The sequence below is a fragment of the Camponotus vicinus genome, unplaced genomic scaffold (assembly GCF_025532165.1).
Source record: "Camponotus vicinus isolate PSW18456_S1 unplaced genomic scaffold, iyCamVici1.0 SCAF_3, whole genome shotgun sequence".
Taxonomy (NCBI): Eukaryota; Metazoa; Arthropoda; class Insecta; order Hymenoptera; family Formicidae; genus Camponotus; species Camponotus vicinus.
This window is the reverse complement of record NW_028141967.1, coordinates 14557836-14575256: the sequence shown is the minus strand read 5'-3', so window position 1 is coordinate 14575256 and position 17421 is coordinate 14557836. Positions and strand designations below refer to the sequence as shown.

Sequence of the window (17421 nt, the reverse complement as noted above, 5' to 3'; positions counted from 1 at the left end):
TAAAGAAAACACATAGTTATTTTTAAGAAAAAATATGTAATTTGCAATCAATTATCTCTGGAGGCCTGCCCCGGCCCTATCTTAGGGTCCATCCGCCACTGCTATTTGGTACAGTGGGGATTTTAGTATATACTAGAGGGATCTTGGGGGATGTGGTCACTCTACGGCGTTGTGCTCGTCGGTGCCGTTTCATACGGAAGGCCAGTCAGAAGCTAGCATGCGAATACCTCCACCGGCACTTATTTGGTCAGCGAGCGGCCTTTCAGGGATCCTCCGTGGCATTGCATCCATCGAGTGAGATACCAACATCGCTCTGGAGTCGCATATCACTGTGTTAAAGCAGCATTAGGTGTGAGGTCCGAATAGCTCAGTGGTCTAGAGCAGTTGCCCGGAAAGCGAAAGACTCGGGTTCGATTCCCGATCCAGCCACTTGCGCCTCACATATTTTTCTAGTCTGCGAATATTGTTTTCTAGCAATTATTCGTTAGGCTGAAAAATGTGTGAATGCTCTCTCCACAGGATATGCGTCAATGCCGTTGCCACGGATGGATTCTGTCGCTCGTTGATCAAATGGACGTAAAGACACGTCCAACCTCCTCCCACATACATCCCTATCTTTCTCTTGTGTGTGTGTGTCATCTACACACACCTACACACAGAAGAGAGGGTTTGAAGTCAAAAAATACTACGGGAGTGACGAACCGTGGGGTCCTTATCTTTGCTGTGACACACACCCACCGACACATACACCCACACACCCACCTACACCTACACCTACACCTACACACACACACACACACACACACACACACACACCAAGTCATCCAAGGTCAAATTCTTATCATCATTAGGTACATTTTATTTAGTCCTACAACTTTGTTCCTTACATATTTTTCATTATAGTGATCGTTTTCGAGATATTTTAGCGTTCCGGGACTTTTTGAAGACCCTGTATATGTGTATGCAAAGAACAGAAAGAAGAAAAAAGAAAAAAAAGAAGAAAGAAGGAAAAAAAGTAAATAGAGATGCTATGAGAAATGAAGAACCTTTAATCGCAAATTCCTTTTCAAAAATTTATAACGATTATATGAAGGAATAATCGCGAATTCTTTTACAGAAATCCATAGTTATTATAGGATAAATGGAGGAATAATCGCGAATTCCTTTTTAGAAATCCACAGTGATTTAGAATCTACAAGATAAATCTACGAGAAAGAGGGAGGGAGAGGTGAGAGACTGAGATAATAAATTTTATTACTCAATTGTAAATTAGGAATTTTTTAGTACTCAATTTAAAATTAGGAATTGGTTGTTATTTTAAGTCAATTATTATTTGTTGATGACCTGTTTTAAATACTTATGTATCGATTACTTGTCATATTGTAAATTTAAATTGGTTAACTAAGGATTATTCCACAACAGAAAAAAAGGAAATTATATAGAAAGAAATTATATAGAAAGTATATTAGACTCACTTATATAACGTACGGTGTAAAGTGTTAGTTCCGATGTTTCCTTGAATCCGCTGAAATGGCCTTTCAAACTCTGGCCATAAATTGGCTGAAATGTTGGACAATTGGCGAATGTGTTCAACAATTCAGGCAGTTCACTGGTTCACTTCCACAAATTTTAACTGAACCATGTTGCCCCAAATAACAGAACGGGATTGAACTCTTTGAGCGGATTATAAACCAAACTGTTTAGTTGTAAAGTGAACTGTTTAACAGACCGCAAAAATTGGACTGGAAAAAGGTGCTACAAAACCACACTAAAACTGCATCTGTCGCGACTTGTGCTCACATTTTTAAAGTCATTGCATTTTTAAAGTCATTGCTCTTCCTCCTCACTGGATAATAGGAATCTCTTTTTAGACAAATTAAAAGATTTCAATTGCTCTCTTCTTAGGGATAAGGAGATGACTTTTGAAAGGAGCAACGTTTTTTAAGGTTTTCTAAGGTTTTTAATTGGTTGAGTTCTTTGGTTCGAGATTTAATTCTATCCAGTGGTTTATTGTTCATGAGAATTTACTCACGAGCCAGATAACACTTAAGGATGGCCTATCGAACGTATACATCAATTCTAAAAGATTGTTTAGTTTTCTTTTTGATAGTCTGTTCAAGATACAGCGGGCTTTTGTTTAGAATTTTCAAATAGAAGGATTTCACATTTCGTGACTCCACATATGGAGCACTATAAACATACGAGGCACTTAGATTTTTACATGACAGTTCCAAATGAATAAAATTATGAAATGAATGAATTTGAAACAAATTTGGCTTAAAACAGAAATAGGTTTGAGTTAGGTTATATCTTTCGGAAGTGGAGCGCCCCGTAGCGGGGACGAAACTCATTATATTCACGCATGTACTTTGCAAGATAAAGGAAAGTTCATTTTACATATAATCTCCCGCTGAGAGTGCAGTTCATGCAGACTTACTCAAAGTAAGTTCACGAGACCATTGAACTTATTTTGTACATAACCTTATAATAAATAACGAGCGACGGCTAAAACTTTTTGGAAGTTAATCAGGGACATATCCTTGACAACATATGTCAAGGTCGAAATTGGTGAGATCGTCGTTAATATACAGGGTGTCCTAGACCACCCGTACACCCCTTTTCTTTCAAAAACTAAGCATTTTAGAGAAAAACGTTTTCGACAAAAATTGTATGGTTTTGAGGGGAACATAAGATGGTGTCATTGGTTTAACCTTGAAGAGTCATTTGAAAGTCACGTGAAGGTCACTTCAATTTTTTTAAATGGAACACCCTATATATTTTTGCACATTCTTGTAGCTTATCTCGAGAGCTTTCCAAAACACTATAACTACCTTTTCGTTAAGTACTTTTTGAGTTATGAGGCTTGAAATAATTTCTTAATTTTACATAAACCGTAAAATATCTTGTAAAATATTCATTTTTCGATTATCTTACCTTAATACTTTTATGTACAAAATAATGAGAGGAATCAATTGGTGTAAAGAAAACACATAGTTGTTTTTAAGAAAAAATATGGAATTGTTAATTGCAAATTACATATTTTTTCTTCAAAACAACTATGTGTTTTCTTTACACCAATTGATTCCTCTCATTATTTTGTACGTAAAAGTATTAAGGTAAGATAATCGAAAAATGAATATTTTACAAGATATTTTACGGTTTATGTAAAATTAAGAAATTATTTCAAGCCTCATAACTCAAAAAGTACTTAACGAAAAGGTACTTAATTATAATGTTAGCTACAAGAATGTGCAAAAATATATAGGATGTTCTATTTAAAAAAATTGAAGTGACCTTCACGTGACCTTCAAATGACTCTTCAAGGTCAAACCAATGACACCATCTTATGTTTCCCTCAAAACCATACAATTTTTGTTGAAAACGTTTTTCTCTAAAATGCTTAGTTTTTGAAAGAAAAGGGGTGTACGGGTGGTCTAGGACACCCTGTATAGTTTTACCAAAAATTCTGCAATTATGAAAAATTCTGTAATTCTGCATTACAGAACATTTTATTATGAAGAGCTATTTATTCTGTTTTAAGGCTATTATTCTCAGATAATCTGTAATATTATTCGCTATATACTTATCGTAAAACCTTTTTCTGATTAGAGTGAAGAATCATTTTCATCGGAAGGATCGGCCACTTCGGGAGAATCTTCGGGATCTATGGAAAATTCTGGAAGCGAGGTGGCCTGTGACATCACTCTGATCGAAAGACTTATACGCTCTCATCCTATCTGGTTTCTGCCAGGCATCCAGAGAGCCGGAGCCTTTCACTTATTGCAAGGCAAAGAGGAGGGGGTGAGTGTGTGCGCTTATATAAATCGTAAATTAAAATTAGAAATTTAATCTTTGTATCATATCGCATTTCCTAAATAAAATAAATGTAATTGGAAACAAATAGTTTCTGAAAGAATTAAAGTTAATTCTAATATATAACTGTTATATATGCTATATATATATTATTAAAATTACGACATTATATATACATATGTAGTGTTGCAATTTTAACGGCTAGTAGTATATACAATAAAAGTAGCATATACAATAAAAAATAATTTGTGATTAAAAGTTGATGGTTGATCTAAAAAAAATACACATTTTGAATGTGATATAATCATAGCAATTAAGAATGAAGAATTTTCAACATTTATCACTTTCTAAATTTTTTGCTACAACGATTTTTTGTATGCTTAGGAATCCGCATTCTAATCTTTGTAAAATATGTTTTTCTCTGGAATAGCTTTGCGAATAAAATAAGAATGAAATAAGAGAAAGATATTACAGTTTTTTCTAATCTAATAATTCTTAAATATTTAATTTGAAATATAATCTTATATTTTTCGATATAAAAATTTATAAAGTTATTTGTATATTCTTAAGAATTATCAATAGTTATGTGAGCAAAATTATTGATATTATATAATAAGAACAAGAATATTACGTTAATAAATAAAAAAATAAATTTTTAAGAATGTAAAGATGTGTGTTTTAGGGTTAATAATAGATATTTATATTATATTCTATTAAATATTGCAAATGTAAAAATTTAGGAAATTTATATATTGAGTACTTTTAATTGAGATAGAATTGAGCATATGCGTACAGTGTTGAAATATTTCAATTCATATGTTTTTTTTGTAAGAGATATATATTCTTTTTCAATTCATATACAGGGTGTCCGATTCCTGAGTGACCAAACGAAAAGTAGTGGTAGATTGGATCAAATTGAGAAGAAAAGTTCTCTACTATTTTGCAAAATTCGCAATAATTATTAAAAAATAAGCAAAAATGTTTCGGCGCATGAGAAGCGGTAGATCGCTCGCAGTGTCCGATTAATGAGTGATCAAACACTACAAGCGGTTTACCGCTTCTCATGTACCGAGACATTTTTGCTTATTTTTTAATAATTATTGCGAATTTTACAAAATGGTAGAGGACTTTTCTTCTCAGTTTGACCCAATCTACTACTACTTTTCGTTTGGTCACTCAGGAATCGGACACCCTGTATATATATATATATATATATATATATATATATATATATATACAAGGTCTTCGTCCTATCATGTGCCAAAGAAAAACCATAAGTAAATCTCATATACAACCGAACTAAAAAGTCTTATACCATTTTGCAAACAACCACATAAAATTTCAAGATATTAAGTAAAGAAGATATATATACACTACTCAAAAAAATAGGGAACACTTTTTATACTCTAAAAATTGGGCTATTTTCAAACCGCTGAAATTCGTCGAAAAATCATCGTAGACAAAAAATTAAAAAAGCATTTTGAAGTTTAAAGTTTCAACTTTAACGCGCAGTTGGTGGTTTTAAAAAATTTTTTTATCTTCCTTCTGCGCTTTAAAAAAGAACACTGTTTAGTTAAAATTATGTATGTTTAACATAGTGTATATTTAACACGCCACAACTTGATAAAAAAATTTTTCTCGAGAAATTCAACTAAAATTCTATAAACTACAACATTTTGCCTACAAAACGCTTTTTTTTTTATTTTTCTACGATTCTTTTTTACCGAATAATACGATTTTGAAAATAAACCAGTACTTTTTAAATATCAAGAAACTTTTATTTTATACGAGCTCCGTGGAATTCAAGGTTTTTAAGAATTTTTCCACTTCAAATTTAAATATTATATTTATAAAGAAGCAATTAAATCTTATTGTCATATATCATTCCGCCTTATCTTGTCCTTCTCTTTGTATCAGGCATTATTATCTTCTCTCTGAATGGAAGGTATCATTTTCGCTCGACACCATTTTCCTCTATCCACATTAACATTTGCTGCTGCATGCCTCGAAACAATGAACGCGAGTGTTGTGTACTTTTAACATTCGGACGGATTGTAAAGAAGAAACCGCACTACTCCCAGAGTGACGGAAAACTATGTCAATGTTTGAATTGATGCGAAATTATGCTGGGAAAATTTTTTACATACTTACATAAATCGAGACAGCAAGGTCGATGAAGTATGTAACGTCATTACGGGCATCATTGATTTTATATTTACATAGAATATGACATTAATGCGTATAATGGAAGCGTTCTTAAATATAACTACACGAGACTATAATCTAAGACCCAAAAAATATTTCTAAAATTTATTTTATATTTTTTATGATTCTGTTTTGTATATAATTTTATGTAAAATTTATTCTATATTTTTTATAAATTTTTTTTTTACAATTCTATAATAATTATGCTCGATATTTTTTGCTGTATAAAAAGATAAATAAAATTGTACAATAAATAGGTAATAGGTAAATATTAATTAAGATAGTCATGTATCCTTATATATACAAGTACATGTATACAAGTATACAAGTATAAATAATTATTAAGGTTCCACAAATTCAATAATATTAGAATCTTTCTAACGAAAGATGAATAAAACAGATGATAAATTCTCTTATTATAAGTAATTGAAAAATTTGTGTTATTAAAAGATTGAACGAGAAATATTAGAGCAATAAAATTCCAAACATGTTGCGTAATATATCTCCCGATAAGATTAATGAAGAAATCGATTAAAACACAGACTAGTAAAATGTTTATTGTCTTTATTCACATTTATATTTCATTTTTTTGCTTTCTTTATTTTCTGTAACACTTCTATAATGACGCGCAAAGTCCTGCGCTGTAATCAGCGTAGAAATGATTGCGAGCAAACGATGAGACACCGCTCTTTCGCTATTGCTTCCCCTCCGACGTATTGTTTTATTCCTTTGTTAATTATCCTTCGTCATTTCATCCTCCGTCTTTTCCGCTGTCTCCTGGTCGCTAACGAATTGTACCAAAAAACAATACGCCTCGCAGTTATTTTTTATATAGATGAGTTATGATCCTCTTTTCGCTCTACCTAAAAATTTTTAGTTAAAGAATTTTGTAAGAAATTTTTGTAATTTTTTGTTTCTTAAAGATCTGTTGTTTTTTGATATTTTTATTGTAATTTAAGAAATTTTATTCTTTTTCGATTTTTTATTACATGATTTTATCTTTTTTCGATTTTTTCTACGTGAAAAAGAGAGAGTTTCGAAAATTATAAAAATAAGAAAGAACTAATATTTGCAATATTTCTCTCATCTATTTTCATTTTATATCTATTCTTGATTATGTACATCAAAAAAATAAGAAAATTAAAAAGACGTTATAGTAGATGTTATTAGAATTTTTAGACATCTTTTTGGATTTTGAATTGCATCTTATTTTATTATCTTCAAATCTCTTTATCAAGAAAAAAAGCAGAAAAACAGAAAAAATTTAATCACAATAAATACAAAATATGTAATTAAAACAGATGATGTTAATATTTGATTAATATTTAATATACATTTTTGTGTGTGTTGCAGAATTTTGTGGTGCGACAATCAAGTCAGAGTGACACAATGGCTCTCTCGGTGAGATTACCGGCCGGGAAAGGACCATACATTGAACATTATTTGATCCAGGCCAACAAGGGCAAGCTGAGCTTGGAAACGAGCGAGAATAGATTCGACAATATCCCTTCACTGATTGCTCATTATTCGCAATGTTGGTGAGTGCCTTTTTCTCTTTTCTTATTTATTATAGATTTCCGCTCCGCGGAAATGACATATGTGATATTGTCCTTCTTTTTTATCTTCTAATCTCAATAAATTTCTATGTTCACAAACTATAGCTCTAATTAGCAACTGTACTCTCTTGTAATCTCATCTTTCATTCTTATCTTCTAATCTCTATAAAATCCTATGTGTCACAAACTAGCTTTAATTGTCAGCTCTATTCTCTTGTTTCTTATAGTTACAGTTTTTAAACTTTTCTGTAATTAAATTATTTATATTAAATTATATTATAATAATATTAGTAAAAATAAATAAATAAATACACACACACACACACACACACACACACACACACACACACACACACACACACACACACACACACACACACACACACACACACACACACACACACACATATATATATATATATAAAATTGTAAGAAAAGTAAAAAGGAAACGTACGTTAGATATATAAAAATGTAATCTTTATCGATTTAAAAATAGAAGAAAATTCAAATAATAAGAAATTATGCATTAAAAAAATTAGTTATTCGAAAATCGATGTACAATCCATGCATTTAGTCAAGAAAAATTAGCTACACATTATTAATTTAATAATGTGAACACTTAATTTAAGATTTCTTATGGAAGCTTAATTTAAGATTTCCTTAAATCAATTAAATCCTTAAATAAATTTTATTAATATGATTTATAATTGAAAAAAATTATGTAAATTCTAAATCGTATTCAGATTAAAATAAAGTATAAAAACTTTATGATGTGGCCGAATGATACGGATTACATCTGATAATAAATATAATTAACTCATGTTATAATGAAACAGTTGCTATTTAAAAGTATAGAAATTTTTAGTCGAAATGTGGAATATATTATAAGAGAGCAATAAAAAATGTTTATTTTAGTATCAAATATCTTTATTATTTTAATAATCTTAAAAATTTTTATTTTTTTAAATAATATAGAAGAATATTGCTTATAAAAATTTTTTTGTAAATGGAGATGTATAGAAAATTTTATGATTGTATATATACATATATACTTCCGCGTCACATATATAAATAAATAATAAATATATACAATTGAAAAAATTTCTTAAATAAAATAGAATGTACTATTTAATTTTAAAAAATATATAACACATAATATTACAATAATATATAACACGTATAACATTATACAGGGTGGGCCATTTTAATGTCCCACCCCAAATATTTCTTTTCCTACGCCTTTTACAAAAAACTGTTTCGGACAAAAGTTATATGGCTTGAAGGGGGACATAAGATGGTGCCATTAGTTTGGCCTTGAAGAAGTCACCTGAAGGTCACGTGAAGGTCACTTCCAACTTTTTAAATGGGACACCCTATATACTTTTACATATTCTTGTAGCTTGCCTCAAGAGCTTTCCAAAACACTATAATAAAGTATTTTTTCATTGAGTACTTTTCGAGTTATGAGGCTTAAAATAATATCTTAATTTTTTGATTATCTTACCTTAAGACTTTTATGTACAAAATAATGAGAGAAATCAATTGGTGTAAAGAAAACACATAGTTATTTTTAAGAAAAAAAATGTAATTGTTAATTGCAAATTACATTTCTTTTTCGAAACAATTATGTGTTTTCTTTACACCAATTGATTCCTCTTATTATTTTATGAAAGTATTAAGGTAAGATAATCGAAAAATGAATATTTTACTAGATATTTTATGGTTTATGTAAAATTAAGAAATGATTTCAATACCTCATAACTCGGAAAGTACTTAATGAAAAAATACTTTATTATAGTGTTTTGGAAAGCTTTTGAGGCAAACTACAAGAATATGTAAAAGTATGTAGGGTGTCCCGTTTAAAAAGTTGGAGGTGACCTTCACGTGACTCGTCAAGGTCAAACTAATGGCACCATCTTATGTCCCCCTTCAAGCCATACAATTTTTGTCTGAAACATTTTTTTATATCTCGCTTCGTTTTCAAAAAAATTGCTTGTGTCACTATAAATGCCCTGTATATCGAAGAGAGAGAAAATGATTTAAATGACAACATACATAATTTCGATTTGTGATTATTTCCGTTTGGCAAGCAGTGATGAGTTGCCAGTACAATTGACTCTGCCAAGGGCGATGCGAGAAGCGAAAAATAGGCAGCAATTGTCGTCGCTGGCATTACTGGGCCAAGAATTTTGGCGGTACCCTATGGCAAATCCAAAACCACCGGAAAGTAGTAGCAGTAATACTTCTAGTCTCAGCAGTTTCCATGGTGGTAAGAATAGTTTTTGATATTAATTTAATTCAAATCCGTAAAAAGACTTTTCTAGAAAAGATAAATAAATACGTCAAGTGTAAAAGTGTCCGGGTATAATCAATTCTCTAATAAATCTATTAATAATGAAAAAATTTATTAAACATTTTGTGTGTAACACATGTAATTTAATACTTAAACTTATTAGAAATTTATATTTGAAACTAAATAGCTTAAAATTAAATAAGAAATATAAACAAAGGAGATTTTTTTATCTTTTTCTTCGCAGGCAATAATAACCACAATAATAACATTAACAATAATGCGGACACGCCGACCACGGAGAGTATAGTGCTCAATCTGGCCCCAATATCATCTCACGATAAAAGTAAGAGAGATATTAATATTTTTTTTAATTTTTAGCATTCTCTCTTATTCGTTGTATTATTGATTGTTAAAATTTTCTTTTTAATCGAAATTATGATTCTATTTTATATTTAAAATGTTTTTTCTTATTTTTTTCAGATTTATTTTCTATTTTACTTAAAGGTTATGCATAATTAATTTTTGAATATTTTTAAATATTTAATTTATATTACATTACCTCAATTACAATATCTCAATTTTTTTATGTATTACTTATAGATACTATATATATTTTGAATTACAAAATGTTCAAAAGTTAAGAAATTAAGGTATACAAATATACAAAATTGATGAAAAAATTATATTGCTGCAAAAAATTATGTTATCAAATATAGAATTAAATTTAATATAATTTTAAAATGTGAATATACATCAATAAAAGTAAAATGATATAAAGTGAAAAAATATCTTTTTAAACATAATTTTAATTAATATTTGGATATTGTTAAAATTTTTTTTTGAAACATTGATTACGATACTTAATGTAAATTTACTCAGATACTCTCTTATTTATATTTAGAATTATATTTAGAATTGTTTTCAGAAGCTAATGAAGGTAAAAGCTAGCTAATAACTTGTAACAGATAATTAGCTAAGATCTTACAAGCTGTTCTATAAATAATTTGTTACCTAAAATTATTTTTATGAGCAGACACTCCTTCTCCGACGAACACCGTTAATGCGAATATATCGACATTCACCTCATTGTTGCCACGTCAGCCGCGTCCGACTCCGCCGAATACCCTCAATCTAACAACCTTCAATGAACCTTTGAATGACAACAAAAGAGATCGGATCTTATCACCAGGTGACAAGCTCTCTCACAAATTGATATCGCCAAACCTTGTGCAAAGTATACGATGCCCATCACCAGTGGTCCACAATGTGGAGAACAACGTTTTGAGTCCTGTACAAGATGTTAAGAGTTTTGACACTCTGAAGAACGGCCTGGATACACCCAAGTCGACGACGATCAATTTCATTAAGAATTCAGAGAAATTTATTTCTACTTCAAGCTTCCATCAAAACAATGCGTCATGCTCTACGTCACCAGAATTAACGGATATTAAGAATATTGTCACTGAAAGTGATAAAACTACGCAAAATGTGAAGACACCACCACCACCGCCACCAAGATGGGCCAAACCCGGCATCAGTCAGAATCAAAGTAATTTTACTGTAACTACGACGGTGACCTTCGATATGAATCATGGTAACGGGTTGAATATTTCGCAGGTAAACTTGAGGAATAATTCTTTCTTAAAATATATAATATAACAAACATTCGCTTTTTTAATTTTTAAACTAGGGTAAGGTTGCTCAAGTCGTACCACTGCCTAAATCGTACCTTTTAAATATTGGACGTAATATCGCGGCAACAGCGCCACTAGCGGCAAAAAGATTTACTTTTTAGTCAACCATACTGATTCACATATTGTTCGAGTGTCACCGATACCGTGGAAACGTAATCTCTCATCAAAAAGAGTTTATGGGTATTTGTTATAATTTTCTACATATGTTTGGTAGTTAATCTTGCAAGTAAGTTGTTGGTAAAATCAAATTTTTTTATTAAACATAAGTTCTGTAGCATTTACAGAATCGTTTGTACGAAACGAAATCGTATTAAATTTAATCAGTGTGAAGTTATGATTATTTTACATATGAATTGAGTAGTGTTTTAAGTCGTACCCATGCGAGATTCCTAAATCGTACTGGTATGACTCATAAAATTACTTCTTGCTTTTACCGACTTTCATTTCTTATTGTTTTCATTCTTGTTTTTTGTGATTTTATAGGCCATAATTATGTCAAAGCGAATTTATAATAGTTGGAAAAAAGAAGATATGGATGAGGCGTTATCCAAATTATCGCAAGATGTTATTGGTTTCAATGAAAAAAAAAAAGATGTGTGTGATGAGTGCACTCATTGAATATGAGACATGCATACATATTACTTATAAAATACGTTATAATTATTATTGTTGCTTAATTGTATTCTTAGGTACGACTTAAGCTTTTAGGTGGTACCACTTAGAAGACTGGTTTCTTTAGTCGTACCGTTATAAGTTTTTGAAGATTTAGTTTATTTGATGTGACAACATATAGATTTTTTCATTTTGTTATAATAAATGAAAACAATGTTTACACAAGTTTTGAATAACACATTTAGGTTCTATTTATTTGATAAATCCTCACTTTTATACGGTTTTTTTCTTAAGGGGTACGACTTGAGCAACCTTACCCTATATATGCATTATACATATACAGGGTTTGTCAAAAGTGTGGAAACCCCTAAATATCTCACAAACGGTGCATTTTAGAAAAAAATGTTTCAGGCAAAAGTTGTTTGGTTTCAAAGGGGCCATAAGACGGTACCATTGGTTTGACCTTGAAGAGTCATTTGAAGGTCACGTGAAGGTCACTTCAATTTTTTTAAATGGAACACCCTATATATTTTTGCACACTCTTGTAGCTTATCTCGAGAGCTTTCCAAAACTCTATAATTAAGTACCTTTTCGTTAAGTACTTTTTGAGATATGAGGCTTGAAATAATTTCTTAATTTTATATAAACCGTAAAATATCTTGTAAAATATTCATTTTTCGATTATCTTACCTTAATACTTTTATGTACAAAATAATGAGAGGAATCAATTGGTGTAAAGAAAACACATAGTTGTTTTTAAGAAAAAATATGGAATTGTTAATTGCAAATTACATATTTTTTCTTCAAAACAACTATGTGTTTTCTTTACACTAATTGATTCCTCTCATTATTTTGTACGTAAAAGTATTAAGGTAAGATAATCGAAAAATGAATATTTTACAAGATATTTTACGGTTTATGTAAAATTAAGAAATTATTTCAAGCCTCATAACTCAAAAAGTACTTAACGAAAATGTACTTAATTATAGTGTTTTGGAAAGCTCTCGAGATAAGCTACAAGAGTGTGCAAAAATATATAGGGTGTTCCATTTAAAAAAATTGAAGTGACCTTCACGTGACCTTCAAATGACTCTTCAAGGTCAAACCAATGATACCGTCTTATGGCCCCTTTGAAACCAAACAACTTTTGCCTGAAACATTTTTTTCTAAAATGCACCGTTTGTGAGATATTTAGGGGTTTCCACACTTTTGACAAACCCTGTATAATTATACATATTTTGGAATTTTTTTAAATATAATACTTATATTTTCTTATATCTCTCTCATTTTATATTTATGGTATTTTATAACATTTTGTTTCTTTTTATCTTGGAATATTTTATAACATTTTTTTATATTTATTTATCTTATAGTATTTTATAATTTTTTTATTTTATCATATTTTTAAAGTTTAATATACAATTAATTTTTTTATAATTTATTCATCATTATTATTGTTTTTATGTATGTTAATTTTTTATTGCACAAAATAAAATAATTAATAATTTTTTAAGAATTAAAGAATCGGGAGAGAGAGAGAGAGAGGGGGGAGAAGGAGGGAGAGAGGGGGGGAGGGAGATATTCCTTTATATTAAAATTATAACAATCTTTTCATCTGTCTGCCAACAGCAAAATACACCGTCGGATCCCAATACGTCACTGCTGAGTCCACAATCTAACAAATCTCTCATTTCCAACTTCTCCATCAAATCACCCCTTTCGCCCACCACACCAATTTTATCTCCTACCTCCAAGCTAATCTCGAAAACACCTAGCGTACTTTCTCCAAATACTCCCTCCAGCATTAGTAAATCAAAAAGACGGCGTGATCGTGAGAACCGGAAAAACTCCCAGCATTATCAAGAGTCGGATATCTTGGAATCATATTATCGCAGTTCGCCAGCTGACAAAATTTCCGACTACGAGGATATTTGGAATACGACTGACCAGTCGACGCAATCGACCTGGAATGATAGATTGAAAAATAACAAGATTGTTTGCACCCCGCAAGATCGTTTAAGGAGTTCTAATGATCGTCTGTTGAGTCCCAAAGAATCTGATAAAAATCTTGGTGAAAAATCAGCGGGAGAACAAATAATTTTGAGAAACGATAGGTTCATCTTAAGAAGTGATAAGCTAGGGTGCAAGGAGATGACAAGTCCGGAGTTTAGTAGTTTTAAACCTGCTCCAGAAATGAAAAGTCCTGATCAGAGTTCATTAGAGGAGAATGGAATAGGAAAGAGACCTGATCTGCTATCCAGAGTTTGTAAGTATGTTTATTATACACAATGGCGTATAAAAATTATGTTGTAATAAGTCTATCTGGAAAAAAAAGAATTTATTTTAATTAAATAAAAGAATTTTAAGATAAAAATATTCTTAAATATAAAATGTGCACATTTTTATTTTTCACTAGATTATTCTGAAATTTTATTAATATTACTAAAATTTTATAAATTTCATTATTATTATTATTATATTAGAAGAGAAATAAATATTATAGTGAATCATTTTATGATATACTATTATATTGAAAGTCTCTAATTTATTTTAATATATTCTAGTCATTCAGATTAAAAATTTTTCTTTTAATTTTTTGCATTGTTTTGCAATTAGACTTTTTTTCTCAAATATTTAATTATTTAATTAGTTGATATCCAATTAGTTAATATTCAACTTATCGAACTTTTTCAAGCTTTTACGAAATTTTGTTTAAAGACTTTTTAAAATTATATCTTTTTATTCTTATTTCTATAGGCAGTGCCAATTCATTGAATAGTCCAAACACAGTGACGCCTCCGAAAAATAAATTGGGCCTTGTCCTGGCAAATTCGGAGAGTAATAGTCCTCTGACTCCAGAATCTAAACAGAGTAGTCCCTTTTATGCTGAACCAGCCGATGCTATTGCTCAGAATGTTGCTATAATTCCGAGGAGACGACCAAACAGAAATAATCCAGTGATAAATAAATATCGACATAGCGAACCAGGTTGGTTACAAGCTCCGACAGGAAATAACGCTAATCAATTGCACCCTATCGACTGCTGGGAAGAACCCTCTGAGGAAACGGAAGATAAGACGCCATTAATTTCATCATCGGTCGACAACCTGGCGAGGAGATTAAGTCAAACTAGAGAGACGAAGAAAATTCCCCGGGCGAAGCCCGTTCAACCACCGAAGATAAGAGCTAAGGTGTTTAATGATACTTCTTGGACAGTAGATTCCAGTTGGGAATTTATCGGTATGTAAAAGAACCAAAATGTGTGTATATATGTGTGAATATATATGTTAGGCACACAATAACAAATTCCCAATTATTCCGGACAGGCAATGACACGGAGGAGCCAGACGGCGAGCCAGACTACGATTGTGATACTGACTATAACGATGATAATGTTGCGAGAAAATTTCCTGGTTACGACGAATGCAATAGAAACATTATTGGAGACACTTTGACAGTTCAGAGTCTAATCCTGCAACGGTAAGTCTCTTAATATAGAAGAGAATCATAAGATATACAGGGTGTCCCATTTTAATGTCCCACCCCAAATAACTTTCTTATTTTTAATTTTAGAAAAAGATGTTTCAGACAAAAGTTGTATGGTTTCAAGGGGGACATAAGGTGGTGTCATTAGTTTGACCTTGAAGAGTCATTTGAAGGTCATTTCAATTTTTTTAAATGGAATACCCTATATATTTTTGCAAATTCTTGTAGCTCATCTCGAGAGCTTTCCAAAACACTATAATTAAGTTAGTTTTCATTAAGTACTTTCCGAGTTACGAGGCTTGAAATAATTTCTTAATTTTACATAAACCGTAAAATATCTTGTAAAATATTCATTTTTCGATTATCTTACCTTAATACTTTTATGTACAAAATAATGAGAGGAATCAATTGGTGTAAAGAAAAAACATAGCTGTTTTTAAGAAAAAATATGGAATCGTTAATTGCAAATTACATATTTTTTTTTTAAATAACTATGTGTTTTCTTTACACCAATTGATTCCTCTCATTATTTTGTACATAAAAGTATTAAGGTAAGAGATAATCGAAAAATGAATATTTTACAAGATATTTTACGGTTTATGTAAAATTAAGAAATTATTTCAAGCCTCATAACTCGGAAAGTACTTAATGAAAACTAACTTAATTATAGTGTTTTGGAAAGCTCTCGAAATGAGCTACAAGAATTTGCAAAAATATATAGGTTGTTCCACTTAAAAAAATTGAAGTGACCTTCACGTGACCTTCAAATGACTCTTCAAGGTCAAACCAATGGTACCATCTTATGGCTCCCTCGAAACCATACAACTTTTGTCTGAAACATCTTTTTCTAAAATTAAAAATAAGAAAGTTATTTGGGATGGGACATTAAAATGGGACACCCTGTATATGGAAAATTATAAAGATAAAATTACACAAAGTTAAACGCTCCCCAAAATTAACAAATTAAAATGAATAATAAGAGGCAATAAGGAGCCAACGCGGTTGTTGGGCGTGAAAAAAAATTTTTCCTCCAGACAGTCAATTGAAACGATCTTTCTTCTTTATTTCATACGTTTCGGCCTCATTTCGAGCCATCTTCTTGGATGGGATAGCGTTCACTCCTATAGACTATTGTATGTATGTGATTATGCTTTTTTTTCTCTTTTGTATTGACACCGCATCCTTTTTACTGTCTTAATTGGCATTTTTTGATTGTATTAGAATCACTGAAGATGGCTCGAAATGAGGCCGAAACGTATGAAATAAAGAAGAAAGATCGTTTCAATTGACTGTCTGGAGGAAAAATTTTTTTTCACGCCCAACAACCGCGTTGGCTCCTTATTGCCTCTTATTATTCATTTAAATTATAAAGAGTTTCGTGATAATTTCATTTTCATTTTACATTTTCAATCAATTTTTTTTAATGTAGAATATGTGTTTTTCTCTGATTAGTTGATTTCCAATAATGGATTATTGTGTATTTGCTATTTAATTGTCCTATATTTAGACATATAGAGCTAAAGTCTTAGAACATTTTATCTCTTACAATAGCTAAAATTAAAATTAAAATTATTAAATTAAAGTATATTTACATGTATATATCAGTATATATCAGTATATATCATCTCTTATAATGTAGAAAGTTTTAATGAAGAATAATCATGTAACATTATAATTTCGAAAATTCGGTATAAATTATAAGAATATGCAATAAAAAAATTGAGATTCTAATGAAAGTTCAAAGTAATCAAGATTGATCAGT

General features: G+C 30.4%; 1 protein-coding gene across 10 annotated transcripts in view; it reads left to right on the top strand.

The window, feature by feature from the left end:
- The window catches only part of Spri (Src homology 2 domain-containing protein sprint), a 323123-nt gene that overhangs the window by 293814 nt on the left and 11888 nt on the right, over positions 1-17421 (top strand). For 9 of the 10 annotated variants that reach the window (XM_083092806.1, XM_083092807.1, XM_083092808.1 and 6 more), the window contains 8 exons: positions 3610-3801; positions 7372-7556; positions 9668-9843; positions 10112-10210; positions 10901-11484; positions 13803-14439; positions 14931-15413; positions 15500-15653. In XM_083092806.1, coding sequence (XP_082948932.1) covers positions 3610-3801; positions 7372-7556; positions 9668-9843; positions 10112-10210; positions 10901-11484; positions 13803-14439; positions 14931-15413; positions 15500-15653 — 2510 coding nt within the window. The remainder of the gene's footprint in view (positions 1-3609; positions 3802-7371; positions 7557-9667; positions 9844-10111; positions 10211-10900; positions 11485-13802; positions 14440-14930; positions 15414-15499; positions 15654-17421) is intronic. The other variant, XM_083092813.1, reaches the window with a different exon arrangement.